Source organism: Mus musculus, chromosome 2 (genome assembly GCF_000001635.26).
Source record: "Mus musculus strain C57BL/6J chromosome 2, GRCm38.p6 C57BL/6J".
Taxonomy (NCBI): domain Eukaryota; kingdom Metazoa; phylum Chordata; class Mammalia; order Rodentia; family Muridae; genus Mus; species Mus musculus.
The window spans coordinates 44,229,545-44,249,119 of NC_000068.7; the positions used below are offsets into that span (position 1 = coordinate 44,229,545).

Below are 19,575 nucleotides of genomic sequence, written 5' to 3' on the forward strand. Positions count from 1 at the left end.
TTGTAGAGACAATAAAGTAGCTCATGATACTGAAACACCATTGAAGTCTTATCATTGGTCAGATAATCCAAATGGGTTCTCATTTTCAAGCTACCAGCAGGTCTTTATAAACTTCTGGAAAATGAAACATTTTTCCTTCCCTGAACTTACATTAAATCCAGTAACAGTCTCTGAATTGTAATCCTTTGTACATGCTGGCCATTAGTTTTCCAGACTTTTCCTCTCATATTTAACAGTTTCAGGAATATACCTGTGTGTTCCTCTCTTATGGCCTAAAGCAATACTTTTTCACAGTTTCTGTACACAGCAGTTTCTCACCCTAGCTATTTGCTTGTTACGTCTCTTTAGTCATGCAGTCACTCTGTCCCACCCCACACACTGCCACTAAATGTCCTATTAAAACATGACTCCTTTGCTATGGTCAACCAAACTCTTTCAGGTCTTTTGAATTTTCTTTTCTTTTTGAGAATATGATATAGTTACATCATTTCCTCCTTCTCCTTCCTCCCTCCAAATCCTCCCCTTTTCTCTTTTAAATTCAGCTTCATTTTTTATTACTTATTATTACATTCATATACATGCATATATAATTGTTATGAATAACAATTAATATAACATATATAGTTTTATATTATTATATATGACATTATATATTGCACATTTTGTTATATTATTATATATAACATTATATATTATATATTATGATATATATTACATTTATAACAATATGTTGTTACATATGTGAGCATTTTATATTATGCTATATGTAAATATACTGTGTATATTGCTCAGTCAGTACAAGTTTACTTGTGTGTATGTTTTCAGTTTTCAGGGCCTTCTTATCATACTACCACATCCCCCTTTCTTCCTTTCAATCCTCAGTACCTTGAGATGGGAAACCTATCTTTTCGTTTACTCCAACAACTCATGGCTTACTCAATGTGTCATTGCCTGTCTTTGAGATACTACTACTTCTATTTGGGTCCATATTAATTTACCTCTTGTCCTCTCTCCTAGCCTATGTACCTTCTTCATTGACCTAATTAATTATCTTCTTTGAAAAAATTTTAACATAAAATTTCATGTGCAAAGTCTCCTCCGGTCATCACCCAAATGAAGCTTGCCCATAATCTTCTATGTTTGTTCCCTTAGCAGTCTACACAAAATTATACTTATTATGTGCTATTAGCTTATCAATTTGCCTGAATTTCTTGTATATTGTAATATATGTAATAGCAGATACTCCATATTTTCTTTCACATGTCTAAGCTCCACAGCTAGCTGTTTGAATTCGAGTTTTTCATGGAAGAATGGATATGTGGATGAATGACCTGCTTGTGTCTTCAGTGTTGGTTAAATGCTATGAGAAATGAACATGATGTAAAGAATGGTGCGTCTTGGTCTATGAGGATACACATGTTTTCACTGCAATAGCATTACTATCAAAGGGGGGTAAATTAAGTTTGGGTAACGATGGCAAAAAGATATATTCCAAACTAATAAAAAGAATGCATCTAACTCGAGAGATAGGAAAATTAATTAGAATGAATTTCTTTCAGTACTAATAAAGTTTTAAAGGGAGAGTCATAGATAAGATTCTTTGGTTCATATGAGTAGTTATACTTGTGGCAAACAGTAGAATTATCATGCTATGATTAAAACTCTTGTGATAGAAACTGAAATAAATCTAAGTTAGAGAGGAATCTCTTTCCTTAGAGTATGCCATGAATGGCTTCCTAGCTATAAGCACGAGACCCAAGCAGTCAGGCACAGATTTGTTTAGGCTGAAAGAGAAAAAAAGCTAGAATTCCTTATAGTTACAAAGCCTGTGCCATCCTGAATTTGACATGACCTCCTTTGCTCTCTAACATCCATATGCATGACTTCCCGTGTTCTGCTACATCGGAGTGTGCACGGTGAAATTAGCTTCCTCCACTGACTTCATGTGTTCTCTACCATCAGTGTGAACGTTGCAATCAGCTTTCTCCGCTGACTTCCTCCGATCTCCAGCATCAGAGTGTGTGGTAGTGAAGTTGGGTTAAGTATGCTCCTCTGTTGGAACAAGACATGTTTATATGTGCCAACCCTGTCTGTGTTGCTTGCAAAGACATCTTAGTGCCAAGTGATGTCTTGAGGCCATTGCAGTTAATGTTTTTACACACACACACAAACACAAAGACAAACACTATGGATGACCCTTTTGCTTGAGAGTTTACTCAGTCGTTATCACCATCATCGTGGTCTTTACTTAAAAGATATTTACTAAGCAACTAACTGAGCATAGATTTGTACTAATGAAGCAAATATAAGACTAAAAGGAGCAACCTTTTTCGCAGAAAGAGCACTATAAAGTTTTAATAGACACATTAACAGGAATCAGAAACTTCTAGTTACTTCAAGAGATTATGGAATACTCTGTTATGATTTTCAGTCTCCGTTTTCTCCTACACATATTTCTTGCATTTAATAGGACCCCTGACACTTACTAGGTGTTTCTCAATTGCTTAATGAATCATGTATTGATCCCCAATGGTAAATAATGTTGTTTTTTTTCATTTCCAACATACTAACTCTGTTTTGTTTCTTCCTTCCTTCCTTCCTTCCTTCCTTCCTTCCTTTCTTTCTTTCTTTCTTTCTTTCTTTCTTTCTTTCTTTCTTTCTTTCTTTTTTGTTTCTTATTTGTCAAAACAATAAAAATCCCTGCTAAGGGAATGATTTCTATCATTCATAACTATTGTTATTCTGTATTAAATGACTATTAATTGTATGCAAGCTGCAGGATCATTTTAATTAATTAGATGTTAAATTCACCTTACCCCAGTCAGAAACCCTATCATCAACAAATCTGACAAGAAGTGTTTGAGAACTTGTGGATAGAATAGGACCCTTATTGTTGTGGGGAGTGTAAATTAAATGGCCATTGTGGAAATCAGTTAGGGGAGTTCTCAAAAAAAATTTAAAAAGCAAAGGACCCAGCTATTTTATTCTCAGGAATATACCCAGAGAGCTACACACTATACCATAGAGTTATATAGACTCATACCAATTGCAGTTTTTTTCACTATAGCAAAGACTTAAAATCAACCTAATTACCAGATAAGAGAAGACTGAATAATGAAACTGAAAATTATATATACACACATATACATATATACATACAGGTATTGAACATAAGTTATACACAAGGATAGAGTATTATATTGTTTTTCCTGTTCTAATTCTGTCATGGGTGGTAGATAAATACATTATTTGATAGTGAAACTGTAAAAATCCCATGCTCCACAGCTTCTGTCTCAAATGATTAATCTAAGTGTATAGAAGTTCACTGAGATATGTAGATTTGGGCCTGTTTAATTTTAGTGTCTTTTTTTCCTTTTCAAGTTTCTTAATAATAAAATTTATACACAGAATTAAAAAGAAGAAACTTTATTATAGGTATCTGTTCTGCTGTTTAAGGAGGTTTATATACTTTATTACTCAACATCTCCATTTATATCTTTCTGTATTTACTTGTTATTGAATGTTTTCAACTATCTCTTCACATGTACACTTTATTATGGACATCAGAGAGGAATGATGAGCAGCAATTACACACACTCCAGTGGTCCACAGGGTTCCAAGCACTGCGACATTACACAAATTAGCTCCACAACTACAATAGCAATTGGGAAAAGCTTGCTGAAATTTAAACACACACAGAAACTTTAACAGGACCTTATCATTTCGCTATTTGCTCTACCTACATGGCTATATGCTGGCACATATATAAATTATGTAACTACGATTTATTTGCACAGTCATGATGAAATGTGTGACTAGCTAATGAGTCATTATATTTCTACAAAGATGAATATGTAGATAATAAAATGAACACACACACACTCTTACAGAGACAGACAGACAGACAGAAAGACAGACAGACAGAGACAGGGAGAGCTACTGTTAGTTTAAAATTATTTCTAAGATACACCCAGTGGAAAAAAATCAAAGTACAGAAAAATTTATATTCTGTTTGTTTTAAAATGTTGGTAGAAGGCAATACTGCCTGAGTGCAGGAACTGTCTTTGAAAGAATCTCAGGGAGTTAACAGCATAAGGTTTCTCTGGGAGTATAAACTTGATAATTAGAAGAAGAGAAGCCAGGGTGCTAATATGTACTCTTACATATATCATCAATCGATGCTGTCTCAATACATGACATATTTCAAAACAGAATAATAAAGTGTTTAAATGACAATATTGAACAATTGCTTTTTTTAAATTATGTATTTTCCAATACCACATTATCAAGTGCTTTGATAATTTTAACTAGATTTTTAGTTCATTTGTGCTAAACTTTTGAAAAGGACCTTGGGAATCCTGTGTATGAGTTACCAGTTTTTGAAGTTACAAAAGAGCAACAGAGTAATTTTGTGCTTATTTCCTTGAAAGTGGAGGTTATCAACAGGTCTCAAATTTAGGCAAGCAAAGTAATGGTAGAAAAAACACTCAAACTTCTTATCTATTACAACTAAAACAATTACCTTTTGAGAGAATACTCATTCATTAAAGAACCTATTTCATTATTCTAATATATTATATTAATGCATTATTATGATAGTATTATTTTATGGTTTCTAAAAGCAGTGTTGCGGGAACTATGTTATCCTTTCTAGTATACAACTTGCCATGAATATTGTGAGTTTCACAAATATTTTTTTTACCATCCTTGTGATATGAAGTAGAAAACTGACTTACCTACTCTTAAGAAATGAACTTATCAGTATTATTTAAGAATAATTTTTCTTTACCTAAAAGCACCCATAGATTTTATCTGGAGATAAATGTTTTGAATAGATTAATGTGGCAATATCTAAATCTACCAATTTTGTTGACCTCTTCTACATTATTGAAGGAATATTTCCAGACTCACTTTTAAATTAACAAGTTAACTTCTAAAGCAAGTCCCAATTCTTTTCAATGTTTCCACTTCTCACCAAAGTCCAAAAAATATAGCAAGGAGACTAAAGAAAGCCAGAAGTTTTAATAGAGTCTGGAAACATTTACCACTGGCAAAGTGAACAGTACACAAGTAAACTGTCTGATAACGAATGATAGGTCTACACTGGTCCATTGCCTATAGAGCCTTACTTAACTCATATAAACTTAGGGGTTCTCAGATGAAAGAGTCAAAAGCTCAGTCTTAACTAACATCCCTGTGTGCACACACAACAGAAAGATTATCTGTGCATAGCCATTTATAGGAACTGATATTAAATAATGTAACATGAACTGGACAGGACAAATGAGCAATGGTGACATTTCAAGCCAACATGAAGCAAGCTTTTTCAAATAACTGTTAAATTTTACCCGGTTTCTCTACCCTTTGGAGGCTGTAATATGTGAAATCACCCATGGAATTCAAGCAAATTTGGGATCTATTTGGAGAAGACAGTCACATAAAATGAAGCATTGTGTATAATGTCTGTGGAGTACAAAAGGCCTTTGACTGAATGGAAATAAGGGCAGAGTTGAAAGCCCTAAATAAGAAAGGCATTCAAGAAGCACACACTGGCTCCAAAAAATTACATCAGTCTTTATGACTTAGCTTAAAGGAAAACCAGTTTATTTTTTGGTGGTGTTGTCAGAATCTGCATAGGACCAGCAAGTACTTCCCAGAAGCCCAGAGAAGCCCTATCTAGATGCCTGGGAAGGAGTATGATATCAATCACCACTTTTTATATGGTGGCCTTATGCACGGAGTGATGGTGATGGGAGGATGCCATGTTATGCCACTGTAAATTAAAAATGCACAGAGTCGTGGCACACTTGTCGTGCTCTCCATCTGGGGGGCACGTGCTTCCTAAGTTTCATCTGTACCTACCCGCTGTGTTACTATTGCATCCAAATAAAACCTGAAGAGAAAGAAAAAAAATGTTCATGTTATCGGCTTGCTTCCAGCTCGTGTTGTGGTAGAAGATATCTCTGCCTCCTTCAAAGAGATGACCTAAGACATTTCTTATTATACTGTGATATTGTGGGCATGGCTTGGGCATATCAGACAACTTTCAAAGGTATAGATGCATTATAAAGTATGTAGAAACAAATCAACATGGTCTGCAAATACCCACTGGAAACTGCAGGACTTTCTCCTTTGTTTTTTTTTTTTATTTTGTTTTTGTTTGTTTGTTTTTTTGGGTTTTGTTTTGTTTTTTTTTTTTTTGAAAATTTAGCATCTTAGGCAGTACCTGTTACCTCCTTACTTCCTTCTTCTTTCCTACTTCAGAAAGGCTATATGGAATTGGCTCAGCACACTGGGTTGCAGAAGCACCTATTCTGTGTGCAACCGCTTTCAAAAGTAAGACTTCTAGCAATTTCCTGGGGATTTCTGTCATAAATTCTAAGGGATGATAACTCTTTGAGGGTTAACAGAACAAAAGTTCATATCTGAAACTACTTTATTCTCTTTTGTTAGGCACCACAGCCATGGACAATTAGATTGACTGGGTAGATTTTTCCACACAATTTTAAATGTTCCTTAGTCCTTAACAGTCAGCCCTTGGGGACAGCAATGTACTCCTGCTTTAGTAAATTCATTTGTGCGAAAGTAGCTGAGGAAGAAAATGACAATTGTATTTTATTTCTTCCTACCACAAGTTGTATCCTCAATATTTGCAGTTAGGCTAAACCAGAATAGGCAAGCAATTTTGAATTCTGGCTTCAAATTATTTCTTAAAATATAAATGATCACCCATCAGGAATGATCTAAGTGACATTATCCTGCATGTCACAAATGCAAAATAGCCCTTGTTTGAGAATGTAATCTAGGAACATGACATTGTCTTTTACCATGCAAAGCCTTCAGTTATGTTACTTAGCTTTAGCCTGAAATTTTCCATGGACTGGGTGGCTTATACCACAGTAATTTACCTCAAAGCATTGGAAATATGAACTTTGAACAGTATTAGGTTGTTGTCATCCAAAGCATCTCTCCTTGGTGTTTGGGATAGATAGATAGATAGGTAGATAGATAGATAGATAGATAGATAGATAGATAGATAGATAGATAGATAGATAGCCATCTGCTCTGGCATCTCTGGCATCTATAGAAAGTGCCTCCTGGTCATCCCCTCAGTGTGATTAGTTTCTTATTGTAAGGACACTACTCCTAGTGGATTGTCACACTGTTTGGAGTCCATGTGACCTCTATATTTTCAATTACTTTTTTTTTTTTTTTTTTTTTTTTTGGTTTTTTGAGACAGGGTTTCTCTGTATAGCCCTGGCTGTCCTGGAACTCACTTTGTAGACCAGGCTGGCCTTGAACTCAGAAACCTGCCTGCCTCTGCCTCCCGAGTGCAAGGATTAAAGGCGTGTGCCACCACACCCAGATCCTTTCAATTACTTTTTTAAGAGACTTATCTCCAAAATGTCATATTATGGAATACAAGCATGCAGCCTTAAATACAAAAATGTATACGTTTGGAGAGTCAGAGAGTAGTTAGCATCATGTACATTTGGTGAAGGTATGTTTATCGATTGGGTTTCACCTACTGAGTATCAAGGTCAGCAGAGTGTGGTGCAGAGGACAGACATAAGAGGTGAACTGTTAGAACTTGGTCAGTATTCACTGTAGCAATATTTTTGAGCACCTGGTAAAGCCCTCTCCTTTGAGGAGTATAAGGCAGTCTGCCAGCTGTAGCTTTCTAAATCACATAGCACAGCGACTGGTATCCAGTCTGTGTTCAGTCCCTGTTTGCTTAATAAAAATTAAGTGAACAAGCAAATTAACTGGCCAACTGGCCTAGATTTCTAAGATAATGTCCTCAGTGCATCCTCATGCTATAACCGGTGTATGTAGTACAAAGGGGCTTCTACTAGGACAGCATAGGAAGGCATTGCTTCGGCATAGCATTTGTTATCACCAGGTATGGGAATTTGCCGGCATAGCATTTGTTATCACCAGGTATGGGAATTTGCCTAACCCATCATAATTTAGATTGAACTATCACTTTATGGAGATAACAGGACAGGTTCAACCACATCAATGACTCAACTGACTTCCTTTTGATCCAGTCTTTTAAACACAATGGCCTAAATAGAAGCTGTATATTTGTAGACAAATGGTGCCATTTTTATCCACTCTAACATCTAACCTCTCAGTTTTATTTTATAGACAAAGATTATATTAAGATTCATCCTCGCTGGCATCTCTGCCATCTACGATGTGACATCCATGTACTCAGCAGGCCTTTCCAGTAAGGATGTGACTATGCCATGGTCCTCGGCCCTGGGAGCTGATGCCACATACTTGATGACAAGTTCACAGTGCGATCTGTTCTTATCATTACACTAATGAAATCAGAGCCAGTCTGTCCCTATCCTGGGTTGTCTTTTTCCCATTTTCTATTACAGTAGTAAAGTGAACGTTGGAATGAGCTTTAGAAAAATGTCATGGAAAATATTGAAAAGTAAAGGGTAAAAAAAGACAAAAGAGCATTTGATTTTTAAATATCCAAAAAGTTGTTCCTTTCCACTTGCATCAATACTATTCTGGATAATTCTATTTATCCATGATCACATTTTAACCAACATTAGGTAAAAACAATTTAGTTACACTCAGACCTGAAAAAGCAACTTCTCACATTTATCTAAGGAATGTGTGTGTGTGTGTGGGGGGGTGCAGTAAATGCTCAGGATACTGATGCTCCAGCTTCCTTGAAAGCTACCATTGCTTATATCTTATTACCAAATAAGATAGCCTTGTTTGGCTAAAACATTCTGTGTGTGTGTGTGTGTGTGTGTGTGTGTGTGTGTGTGTGTGTGTGTGTGTGTGTATGTGTGTGTGTGTATATATAAAATGGAAGTCTCATAGTTTTTGTTTTAACCTATGTTAATTACAGTTATATCTACATATATGTGTATACATGTGTGTGTGTATGTGTGTGTTTGTGTGTGTGTGTGCACATAATGGAAGTCTCATAGTTTTTGGGTTAACCTACCTTAATTATATTTATATGCTTTGAGGCCATTGCCCAATCTGTATTTAATATAGCTTAACTAGAGGTCCAAGAGAGTTCAGGACAGATTTTTGAGTATAAGGATTAGGAGAGACCTTGAATCAGCCCTACTTTTCCCCAGGAATAGAGTCCAGTGGGTAAAGTTGTTGTTGACCCTGTCTGGTAAGGCACTGAACTAATTTATCTATACCAGTTAGTACGGTTCACAGTGTTCACTCCGTGTTTCCAGTGCCTTCATCTATTATGTATTTGGTCTTTTGAGTCTGTTTCATAGCTATAAATAGGATATTTGTTTCTTTATAACTTTCAAATGTTGTAGACATTTTTCATTGATAGCAGCATCTGTCCCTTGAACCATCTTCATCTCCCAAATAGAAGAATAGATGTAAAATGAATCAGTGGTGAATCGGGTCCTTCAAAAAGGTGTTAAACATAATGTTTTTCCTACTCTACCACCTTTCTTCGACACTGCATCTTATAACCATCTCTTCCTTCTATCCCTGTTTCTCAGTGCAGTTCCCTTCTGTTTTATATCTGCTCATATAGGAATTAGGTGCTCAGTAAATGGGGAATTACTAAATATGGGAGTGAGTTTATAGACAAATGTATGGTCTCAACTAAGACACTTAGAGATAAAGTGTAAATCCCCATCCTTAAAGTAACGTCAGTCTATTAGCACTTCACACTCCTCGTTTGTCTTTTTTTCCTATGCCAGACAAAATTATATACAAGTATAGTGATTGAAATGTGGTGGGAATACTGCTTCCTTATCTCAGTTTCACTACCTGTCACTCATAAGAAAATCCCTTAAGCTTCTACCACCCCTTTTATCCTCTCTATAAAAATGGATATCTTGCCAACAACATCTACTTAATTGTCTTACTGGAGATTTAAATTAGATATAATTGTAACATACATAGCATAGTGTCCTGTAGTTACATGCTACATAATTTTCACTTACTATTTTTGTAGCAAATACCTTGAATATAGTTATATGGATTTTATTCTATAAAAGGGTTTGATCTTATAAGTAGTTAAGAATTACAAGGCTGGCAAGATGCTTCAGTGTGTGCTTGTCCTACAATCCTGATGATCTGACTTTGATTGGCCAGACCTACACTAGAGGAAAGAATCAGTTCCCACAAGTGGTCCTCTGACTTCCAAGCACATGCCATCGTATGTGTTCACATACACACATACACACAAACACAATAATAATAATAATAATGAGATTAATAAAAAAAGTACTAACTCTTAAGTTTATATTAGGGAAATCATAGTATTTATATACACTTGCACACGCACACACACACACACACACACACACACACACACACACATATATTTCTGGATCCTTGTCACATGAGGCAAATTTCATAAGCATTGTTTGTAGACGAGTGTTAATTGACTCTTAGAGCCTCCAGTCTCCATTAGAGTCCAATCAACAAGAAAGAGTTTATAGCCCCAGAAGTTATTTGGAAATGTTTGAAACATTTTATATAGTCAGCCCTAGGAGATATAACTGGTCTCTATTGGGTAACAGACAGATATACTACCAATGCATCCCAGAGTGCAAAGGCTATCACTATAAGGAAGATTCTCTTTTCTCAAACAGCACGGTATGCCGCTCTTGAGAAGCCTTTGATTCTTGGAAAAGGGAAAAGTCTAGCTAGGAAACTCCTACAAATAATTCAAATGTATTGAATGATACCTGCCAACACCAAGAAAGGGCAGGGTTATGATCAGGTTGTTTTTTTTTTTTTTCCTTGAGAACAAGCTGATTGTGTGATTTTATGACTTGGGGCATATTATTTGGGCATAATAATATGTTTAAATGGACCACCGTGACCTTGAAACTTCCACCATGAGATCTTCTGGATTACAAGGGACCTGTTGATTATGAAATGCTGGATATAAAGATTAGCTCTCAGATTTCAGATGACTACTGCTGATTTTGCCATATTCTTTATTTGAGATACTTATTGAAGGTTGCAATGTATAACTACTTTTTCTTTAAATGATGACTACAACAGATATCTACTTTAAGAATTGTGACACAAATTAGCAATGGTACAGTTTAAGGCTTTTAAGCAGACATAATCAAGTGACATATTTCCTTCTCTGTACTCCCTTTTCACAGTTACTAAAATTACCATTCAAAAGTAACACTAATGAATGGCATTTTCCTCTACTTGAATAGTAGTTGTTTCTCTTGTTGGTTCTTTGCTCAATATGAAAATGTTCCTTTTGACCCTCTGAGCTGTTTCCATTAGCAGTCTCTATTTGGCTTACCACCATACCATTTACTTTTCTAATAAAGTTTCGGAGTTGTGTGCTTGTGTTTGCCTATGCGCTCGTGAGTGCATGCGTGCGTGTGTGTGTGTGTGTGTGTGTGTGTGTGTGTGTGTGCGCGTGTGTGTGTGTGTGTGTGTGTTTAGGTTTCCACTTAAAGTTCAGTGCCAAAGCTACAGTACTGATACATTTTCTAAATGTGTTTTAAGCAATAAGTTGTACAACATTTTTAGAACATGTGTTAAACTATTTCTCTAAGAATGAAGCTCTTAACAAAACATAAGCACTCTGCATGAGATCTTAGCAGCGAAGTGCTTAAAAGATAAAGTAAGAATTGGTACCATGGGAAGAACACCAGCTGTAGAGCGCACAGGTCCATTATGAGAAGTATGGTAGTGGGTAGGGAGAAAATGATTTAATCAGGAGTAAAACCAATTTTATTATAAGGGCACGCAGGGGGTGTGGCGCCATAGGGAGAGGGACATTTCAAAATATCTGACAGATTTCAACAATGTGAAAACCTCGTTCTTTAAAGTGACAGTAAACCCCATCAGGTCTCCCTTTTTGATGCTATTGTTAACAGTTGACTGTTTAAAGCTGGCCTGCTAAGATGCTGTCGGCCTATTTCAATAGTGCACAGCCAAAGAAAAGACTAATTGTTGAAACACAATCAATCAAAATGATTGCAGGGCAGGGAGAAGGTCTCCTCTGATGATTTTGTTGGGAGTCATATTAGTGTGTTATGATTGAAAGGAAGAGGGAGAGAACCCTGGGGCATAAACGGGCCCACCTCATCCCCCTTTCACAGACAAACTACTGAGCGGCAACTTAACATACAAACACCGAAAATAATAGTCCACTCGAAAAAAATAAATCTGATAGTGGTGTGGGCTAATATTTTTAAAAGGATATGAACACTATTAGCAAAACAGTTCCTGCAGAGAATCCCCCACGGTGACACTTCTCAGCTTCCCTTACTTCTCTCCCCCCACCCCCACTTTGGTGCAAACTGCTCCTAGACACTCATAGAGCTCACACTGCGGGAGGGGGGCTTGTGACTATGAGCTCAGACAGCATCAAAACAGAGAAAAAGTTCCAGTTAGCCAAATACCTATAAGCTCTTACAAGAATTTTCAATTAACTGTATTGTAACTGATAACTTTGTGCTTCCTTAAGTCCAAAATCAAAAATCACTTCTATGTTGCTTATTTTATAGATGAGCAGAAATGCCATAGTAACTTGCATCCTCTTAATTATATGTAAAGATGCCACTTCTAGACAACAATCATCCCTTGTGTCTGAGAATGATCTCAGATCTCCCTACTGACAGTCAACGGATCCTGAGAGGCACCTAGCACACTCGCTTGCTACTGAGCATTCATGTTGGCATCAAAGTTCTTTAGTGTGTCGCTGTGGCAACTCACTCAGGCTTCCCAAGCAAATATTTTTGTTACTTCCAAAGAGTTGGTTAGCATTTGTGGTTTGTTATCATTTTGGCAGCTTTGCATAGCCTGCATAGGCCAACAGGGGTCTGTCTAATATTGTTGCTGGGCACATTTTTCTCACTGAGATGAAAACTGAAGAAAAATATTTCTGAAGCAGTAAGAAGGAATTAATTTACTTTCTCCTCCATATTCTATTCCTTGCTGACTTTACATTCAGGAGAAGAGAGAGAGAGAGAGAGAGAGAGAGAGAGAGAGAGAGAGAGAGAGAGAGGGAGAGAGAGAGAGTCAAACCGAGAGAGAGAGAGACAGAAAGAGAAAGAAAAATAAAATTGTTAGCCATTATTCCCTTGTACATAGCAAGGCTAACACATGTAAAGCAATAACTCGTTTTCTATTGCCATGTTTAGCATATGTCTCCTGTTGGCTCAGCAAGGCCTTCAGGCCTGTCCCTTGAGCCAGCCATCGCTGGCAACTCTTAGCCCCTCGGCCTCAAAACCAAATAGCTTTGAATCATGTTGCGCTGTGATGCTAATTTTCATACTGATGCATTATGGGAATAACCGTATCTGACATACTGTGTCAATGGTACTGTCTCTTTGTGTCCCTTGTTTTTTGTTAGCTGCATTCCTACAGATGGTATTCCATTGAAAATGTTCCCTTCCTACAGAAAACGGGAAGAAAAAAAAATTCATGCACAGCACCAAACCTCTAGGTGCAGAAGGCTGTTAACGGTTGCTGATGATAGTAGGCAAACATTAACATAATAATTAGTGTCTTGTAATTGTTTCATTAAAACCAGTTGTTCCATTTCTCCTCGTGTTTTCCCAGAAGAGAAGCTGAATTTGGATGACAGCCAGTGGGAGGACATCCACGTCGTCACCGGAGCACTGAAGATGTTTTTCCGGGAGCTGTCTGAACCGCTCTTCCCTTACAGTTTCTTTGAGCGGTTTGTGGAGGCGATCAGTAAGTATACCCCATAAAGAAGCCGGGTGTGGTGAAATTATTTACAATAGTGAGATCAATACCGATCGTGACCACAGAGAACAGAATATGTGCCCCGTGCTCGTATCTGTAGCCTTAGGTTTTGTCATTTTGGGTGGTTTGTTTTATTCTCACCCTGCAATATTATTTGAGCTTTAAAACCAAAATTATTCAGACCAAAGGGAGAGAGAGAGAGAGAGAGAGAGAGAGAGAGAGAGAGAGAGAGAGATCTATTTAAGGCCACCAAATTTAAGCTTTCTCAAATGAAAATAGCTTCTCTTGCAATCTGGTTTATAGGGTCAACGCGTGTACTCCCAGTCCCTGCCTTGATATTTTCAGAATTGCACTGTTTGCAGACAAAGAGATCTTGCAAGGGAACCTAAATATATTAAATATTGTGTTTCATTAAATATGTGTTAAATCATCAGTTCCATCTCTTGGCTCCCTCAGTTGTTCCCTCACCAACAACAGTAACTATCTAGAGTTGGCTTCTGGGTAATGTATAAGGTTAAGTGTCAGCAGGTTTCCTGGAATGGGTACTCCATGAAACTTCTCTTGCTGATGTATTACTTTCTCATTTATAAAAGGGATGATCTAAAGTGAAATGGTATGAACGAACAAATGAATGAACAAATGAATGAATGAATGAATAAATGAATGAATGAAATAGCTTCCTGTAAGGAAACTTTTGCTGTAGATACTTGGAAAAACAAACACTTGAATATCACTAAGCTTAATATCATCGGGTACATTTCCTATAATTGTGACAGCTTGGAAACATCTCCTGGCAAGCAGGCTGATATAAGAAGGACAGAGAAAGAAAGAAAAAAGAAAGGTAAAATTAAAAACCTTGCAAGCCTGGCAGGAGCTTAATTAAAGTACCAACAAGAAAAATCTCCAAGGAAAAATGTTCCACTTAGGAGGTCTGATCTTGGATGCTGTGTGTGAAGGGTTCCCAGTAGTAGGAGTGAGGACTTGGGGGCCAATGCTGGAAAAAAAAGCCCTTCAATGTGCCCTTTCAGTCTTGTTTTTTTCACTGGGAAAAATTCTTCACACTTTTAAAGCTTTGTGAAATGAAATCAATAGTATGAAGACGAGGGTTTTCCCTCCCAGTCTCTCCTTCAGCCTGCTCACAGTTTCAGATTGTCTTGTTGTCTGCCTATTGTTTAAGGACATAAGAGTATTCCTGACTGGGGGCTAGGGTAAGCCTAGAGTTTTAATCCCTCTGGAGAGGAATGATTTATAGTTCTTAGGTTCCCTAACCTACAACTTAAAAGGAATAATAAAGAACTTGTAAGCAAGCATGCATCCCATTCACCAGTCTGATGTCCTAAATTCATACATGCGCATACACTGGGAGAGCAACCTGGGAAACTGTAAAGAGTTCTGTGCAGACGCCTTTCTTAATTGTGTATATTTAGTAGTATGCATGCCACATTTCGACCTCTATACTTCTAAGTGACAATTATCTCATCTGGAAACATACCGGCATATTTGCTGAGCAGGGGAATATTGTATAAGATACCCATCAATTAGGCTTCCTACTTCCTTTAGTTTACATGATTCCAAAGATATTAGTGAGCCATTCCCATGGGCTAAGCATATGGAAAACGGGTCCTCAGAGCTCATTTGGGTATGTGCCCTTTGAACCCCTGCAAGAAATGTGGTCATTTCTAAGATATTTTAGAGTTAAACCTGAACTGGACCTAGTTTTAGCAATACAGGCAATGATTAGAACTGAACAGCTGAGAGGAGACAGGCAGCATTCTTAGGAATGGCTTAGAGAGAGCCTCTGCAAACAGTTATGAAATAGCTAATGGTGCAAATGAAGATCATGTTTAATAAAGTCTGCTTAAAAATTCAATATATTGTACACATACTGGCAGTAGCTTTCCAGGTGATCTGTGTTGAGAAAGCAATCTGAAACTGAAGAGATAGAATATCCCCCACTAAAATTCATATGTTGAAGGCCCTGAGAGGTAGGGCCTTTGGAAGGTGATAAGGTGTAAGGCAGAGTACTCCTGATAAGGTTAACACCTTTATAACAGAAGCCCTAGGGACTGTGAGGCAGTTCAGAAGGTAAAGATGCTCATTACCAAGCTTTCAGACTTGCATTTGATCTCTGAAACCCATCTAGTAGAAGGAGACAACTGACTCCTACAAGTGTCATCTGACTTTCATGTATATATCATGGCACATTCATAATGAAACATAGACAGATAGATAGATAGATAGATAGATAGATAGATAGATAGATAGATAGGATAGATAGATAGATAGATAGATAGATAGATAGATAGATAGATAGATAGATAGATAGATAGATAGAATACATAGATACATAGCTAGATTCATGGATGTATAGATACATACATATATAGATACATAGTTAGATACATGGATAGATAGATTATAGAGAGATAGATAGAGAGATAGATAGATAATACATAGATGTAAAACTCTATGATGAACTTCTAAAAGGATGTAAAAAATTAGAACAAGGCCTAGAGTGATGCCTTATCTCTTCCAATCATGTGAGGATGAAACTAAATATCACTATCAAATGAAGCAGAAAACGGTCCCTCAGCACTCAATGTTATTGACTTGGTCTTAGCTCCTACAGTTGCACTGTATATATTATAGGTATGCAGTTTATGGTACTTTTGTAGAAGGATCATTAGACTATAATTCTTGACAACCTTGCTTTAACTAATCAAAAATACCAGAATGTCACTGTGTGATGTACAAAATGTGGGGAAGAAGCCATGGGTTAAAATGGAAGAGAATATGTTGCAATGTTAGACAAAGACATACCAACCATGTACATGTATTTTTAACATAAACTTTATTTTTATTTTTCCTGTGCTTGGTATAGATCATGGTGCCTCTAGTATGCCAGGTAACTGCTCTGCCATTGAGCAATATCCTCAGTCTGTGTTCTAAACTCTTCAGAAGATCTAGACTATAATTCTTTTTTTTTAACTTTAAATTTTTACTTATTTACTTTTTTTTTTAGATTTATTTACTTATTACTTATTTATTATATGTAAGTACACTGTAGCTGTCTTCAGACACTCCAGAAGAGGGCATCAGATCTCATTACGGGTGGTTGTGAGCCACCATGTGGTTGCTGGGATTTGAACTTTGGACCTTTGGAAGAGCAGTCGGGTGCTCTTACCCACTGAGCCATCTCACCAGCCCCTAGACTATAATTCTAATCTAACTATCATTCAGGGATGAGGAAGTGCTTGCTTTGATATTAAGTCCTGGGAGAAGTCATACCAGAGAGGGTGCTTTCACTACTCTTATCATAATTAAGCTAATTTTTTTTTCAAAATTATGTGGACTTATATGCAGACATAAAAGAGTCTTACATTTCATCACAGCTCACATCGCAATGCTTGGAAAGTTATAATAGCTTCCATTACAAGTTCACCAGATCCATGCAGTTAACTCTTTTCAAACAGAGGTAAAGCAGTTCAGGAAATCCGGAGAATATGCTGTGTGTGCTGGCTGTGTCTGAGCCCCGGTACCCACAGATCCTTGACCGCTCTCCTCTGTGCTCCACACCATCGTGGGGTTGGCCCTAAGCAGAGCAATTGTACAGGTATACTTGGCAGCTAGCAGCCATGGCAAAGTGTGGACAACCACGGCAATAGACAGCAGGTAGAGGATCGTTTTAACCATACTTTCATTTCTATGAGCAAATGTCTCACAGAAGCCACATAAAGAGTCAAGGTTAGAAGGTACCATATGTCATGGAGTAGCAGGTATCACAGAGTTTATAGTGATGGAAGTACCTAGCTAGGGCTGCTTACCTTGTGAAAACCAGAAAGCAGACACACCTGGAGTGGAAATAAAAGCACATGTAACCTTCAAGGCCCACTCCCAGTTTTAGACTTCTCCCAGCTAGGCACTATTTCTTAAGTTCCACAATCTCCCAAAACATATTCACCGTTGGGTACCATGTAATCAAGCACATGATGTCAAAGGACATTTTACATCCAAACCATGACAAGGAGGGAGACAAAGTACAGCCTCCTAACAGTTTATCCCTTATCCTTTGCTACTACCGACTTAACTGCCTCAGAGGCTGCTTTTTGGCATGGTGCTTTGATAGATAGGACCACTCTAGTCCAGCTTCCATCTTGCGGTTCAGACCCTCTTGTCTTTGCCCTTCTCCGCTAAGGGCTTCCTGGAAGACCAATTTCTGATTTCCCTCACTGATTTCAGCTCTTTCGTCTTTTGGATAATCAGTTCTTTGCATCAAATTATTTACTGTGTGTTAGTGAGAATGCTTAAAATGGTTTCTGCTGTTTGGCTAGGCATGAGGAAAACATCATTCCCATCAATGCCACACAGTCCATGTTGTCAGAACAAGTATATTTCTATTTTCTCTCTCACTATTAGTAAATCCAGTTTGTGAAGGCTTAACATTTCTATTTGGCCCCTAGCTGAGAGATGTGTTTTCATGGAAAAGACCCAAAGCGAATGGACCAAATGGAGTTTTACATCCTACTAGAATGCTTTGCAGGAGAGAAGAACGATGCTTCTAGTGGAAACCATTGACCTGCCTGCTTGCACTATTTGAGTTCTTTTATTTCTCATTAAATGTTTTAAATTCACCGTCGCATATTCCAGGAAGAGTGAACAGAAATCACTTACATTTTTAAAGAGTTTCATTTGGGCCAATTTAATATAATTTCTTTTCACAAGAACTTGCAAATGCTACGGTGATCTCCTGTGTAATACACTAAGCAACAAAAGCCCTGAAATTTGGTTTTATATTTCAGAATTTAAGGGTCTCGACTATTGATAGAAATTCTGTACCTGAGGTCAGTATAATTGAATTAGCAACACGTTTTCTCACGGGAATTTAACCCACCATCAGCAAAGACATGATTTCCTGGAAATAGCTTGTGCTGAAGGCATTATTAGTCCTGTAAATGTGGCCTTGTTAGACAAATGTCACCATAGGATTCTAGGGTAGGAGGTGTGATCATGTGTGAGATGCTGGGAGGTGTTGTGGATCTTTCCAGTAGACTTAAATCCTGGGAAATATGCTGTTTCTCATTACTCCCGTTTGTGAACTCTGATAAATACAGATCCAGAAGAAAAAAGAAAATACGGAGTGTCCTTTCCTTGTATTAGTGTCTGAATTTTCTTAGCAATCTTGCAAAAGTAAATGGGAAGAGCTGGACTCATTGGCGTTTCTGACATGCTCTCGATGAATCCTCAGACTAACACTGGACCTAACAATGAAGTAGAAAGATCACACGGAAAATAATTTCAAACTCATAAAGGTTCTATGAGAACTAAACAAAATAGCATTTTTCTTACAATATGAGTATTAGGTTTCAATATGAAAATTTAAAAAAAAATTAGTGGAGTCCTGAGTTTACATAGCTTGAAAATTCAACTTAGCACTCAATTCTAAACTCTTAACACCTGTGTACTAACTACTCTTCGCACTAGTTCTGAGAGAAAACTAGCTATTGACAAACATACGTTTATTACATTAGCCTATGCAAAATCTTTATTTCCTAAAACATCCTTTAGAATATTAATTTTTTTCTTGTTGTCTTCTTTTATATTGGATATTTTCTTTATTTACATTTCAAATGTTATCCCCTCTCCCCGTCGCCCCCTCCCAAAAAACCCTATCCCATCCTTCCTCCCCCTGCTTCTATAAGGGTGTTCCGCCATACACCTACCCACCCACTCCTGCCTCCCCACCCTGGCATTTCCCTACGCTGGGGCATTGAGCCTTCATAGGACCAAGGGCCTCTTCTCTCGTTGATACCCGACAAGACCATCCTCTGGTATATGCAGCTGGAGCCGTGGGTCCCTCCATGTGTACCC

At 37.4% G+C, this 19,575-nt stretch overlaps 1 protein-coding gene across 10 annotated transcripts in view; it reads left to right on the forward strand.

Annotated features, from left to right (window-relative positions):
- The window catches only part of Arhgap15 (Rho GTPase activating protein 15), a 647,156-nt gene that overhangs the window by 480,747 nt on the left and 146,834 nt on the right, over positions 1-19,575 (forward strand). For 9 of the 10 annotated variants that reach the window (XR_001783199.2, XM_006498397.4, XM_006498398.4 and 6 more), the window contains one exon: positions 13,561-13,695. Coding sequence is in view for 9 of the 10 variants with exons in the window: in XM_006498397.4 (XP_006498460.1) it covers positions 13,561-13,695 (135 nt within the window). In the remaining variant the exon portion in view is untranslated. Of the gene's footprint in view, positions 1-13,560; positions 13,696-14,010; positions 19,421-19,575 lie in introns of those variants that run through there. The other variant, XM_006498402.4, reaches the window with a different exon arrangement.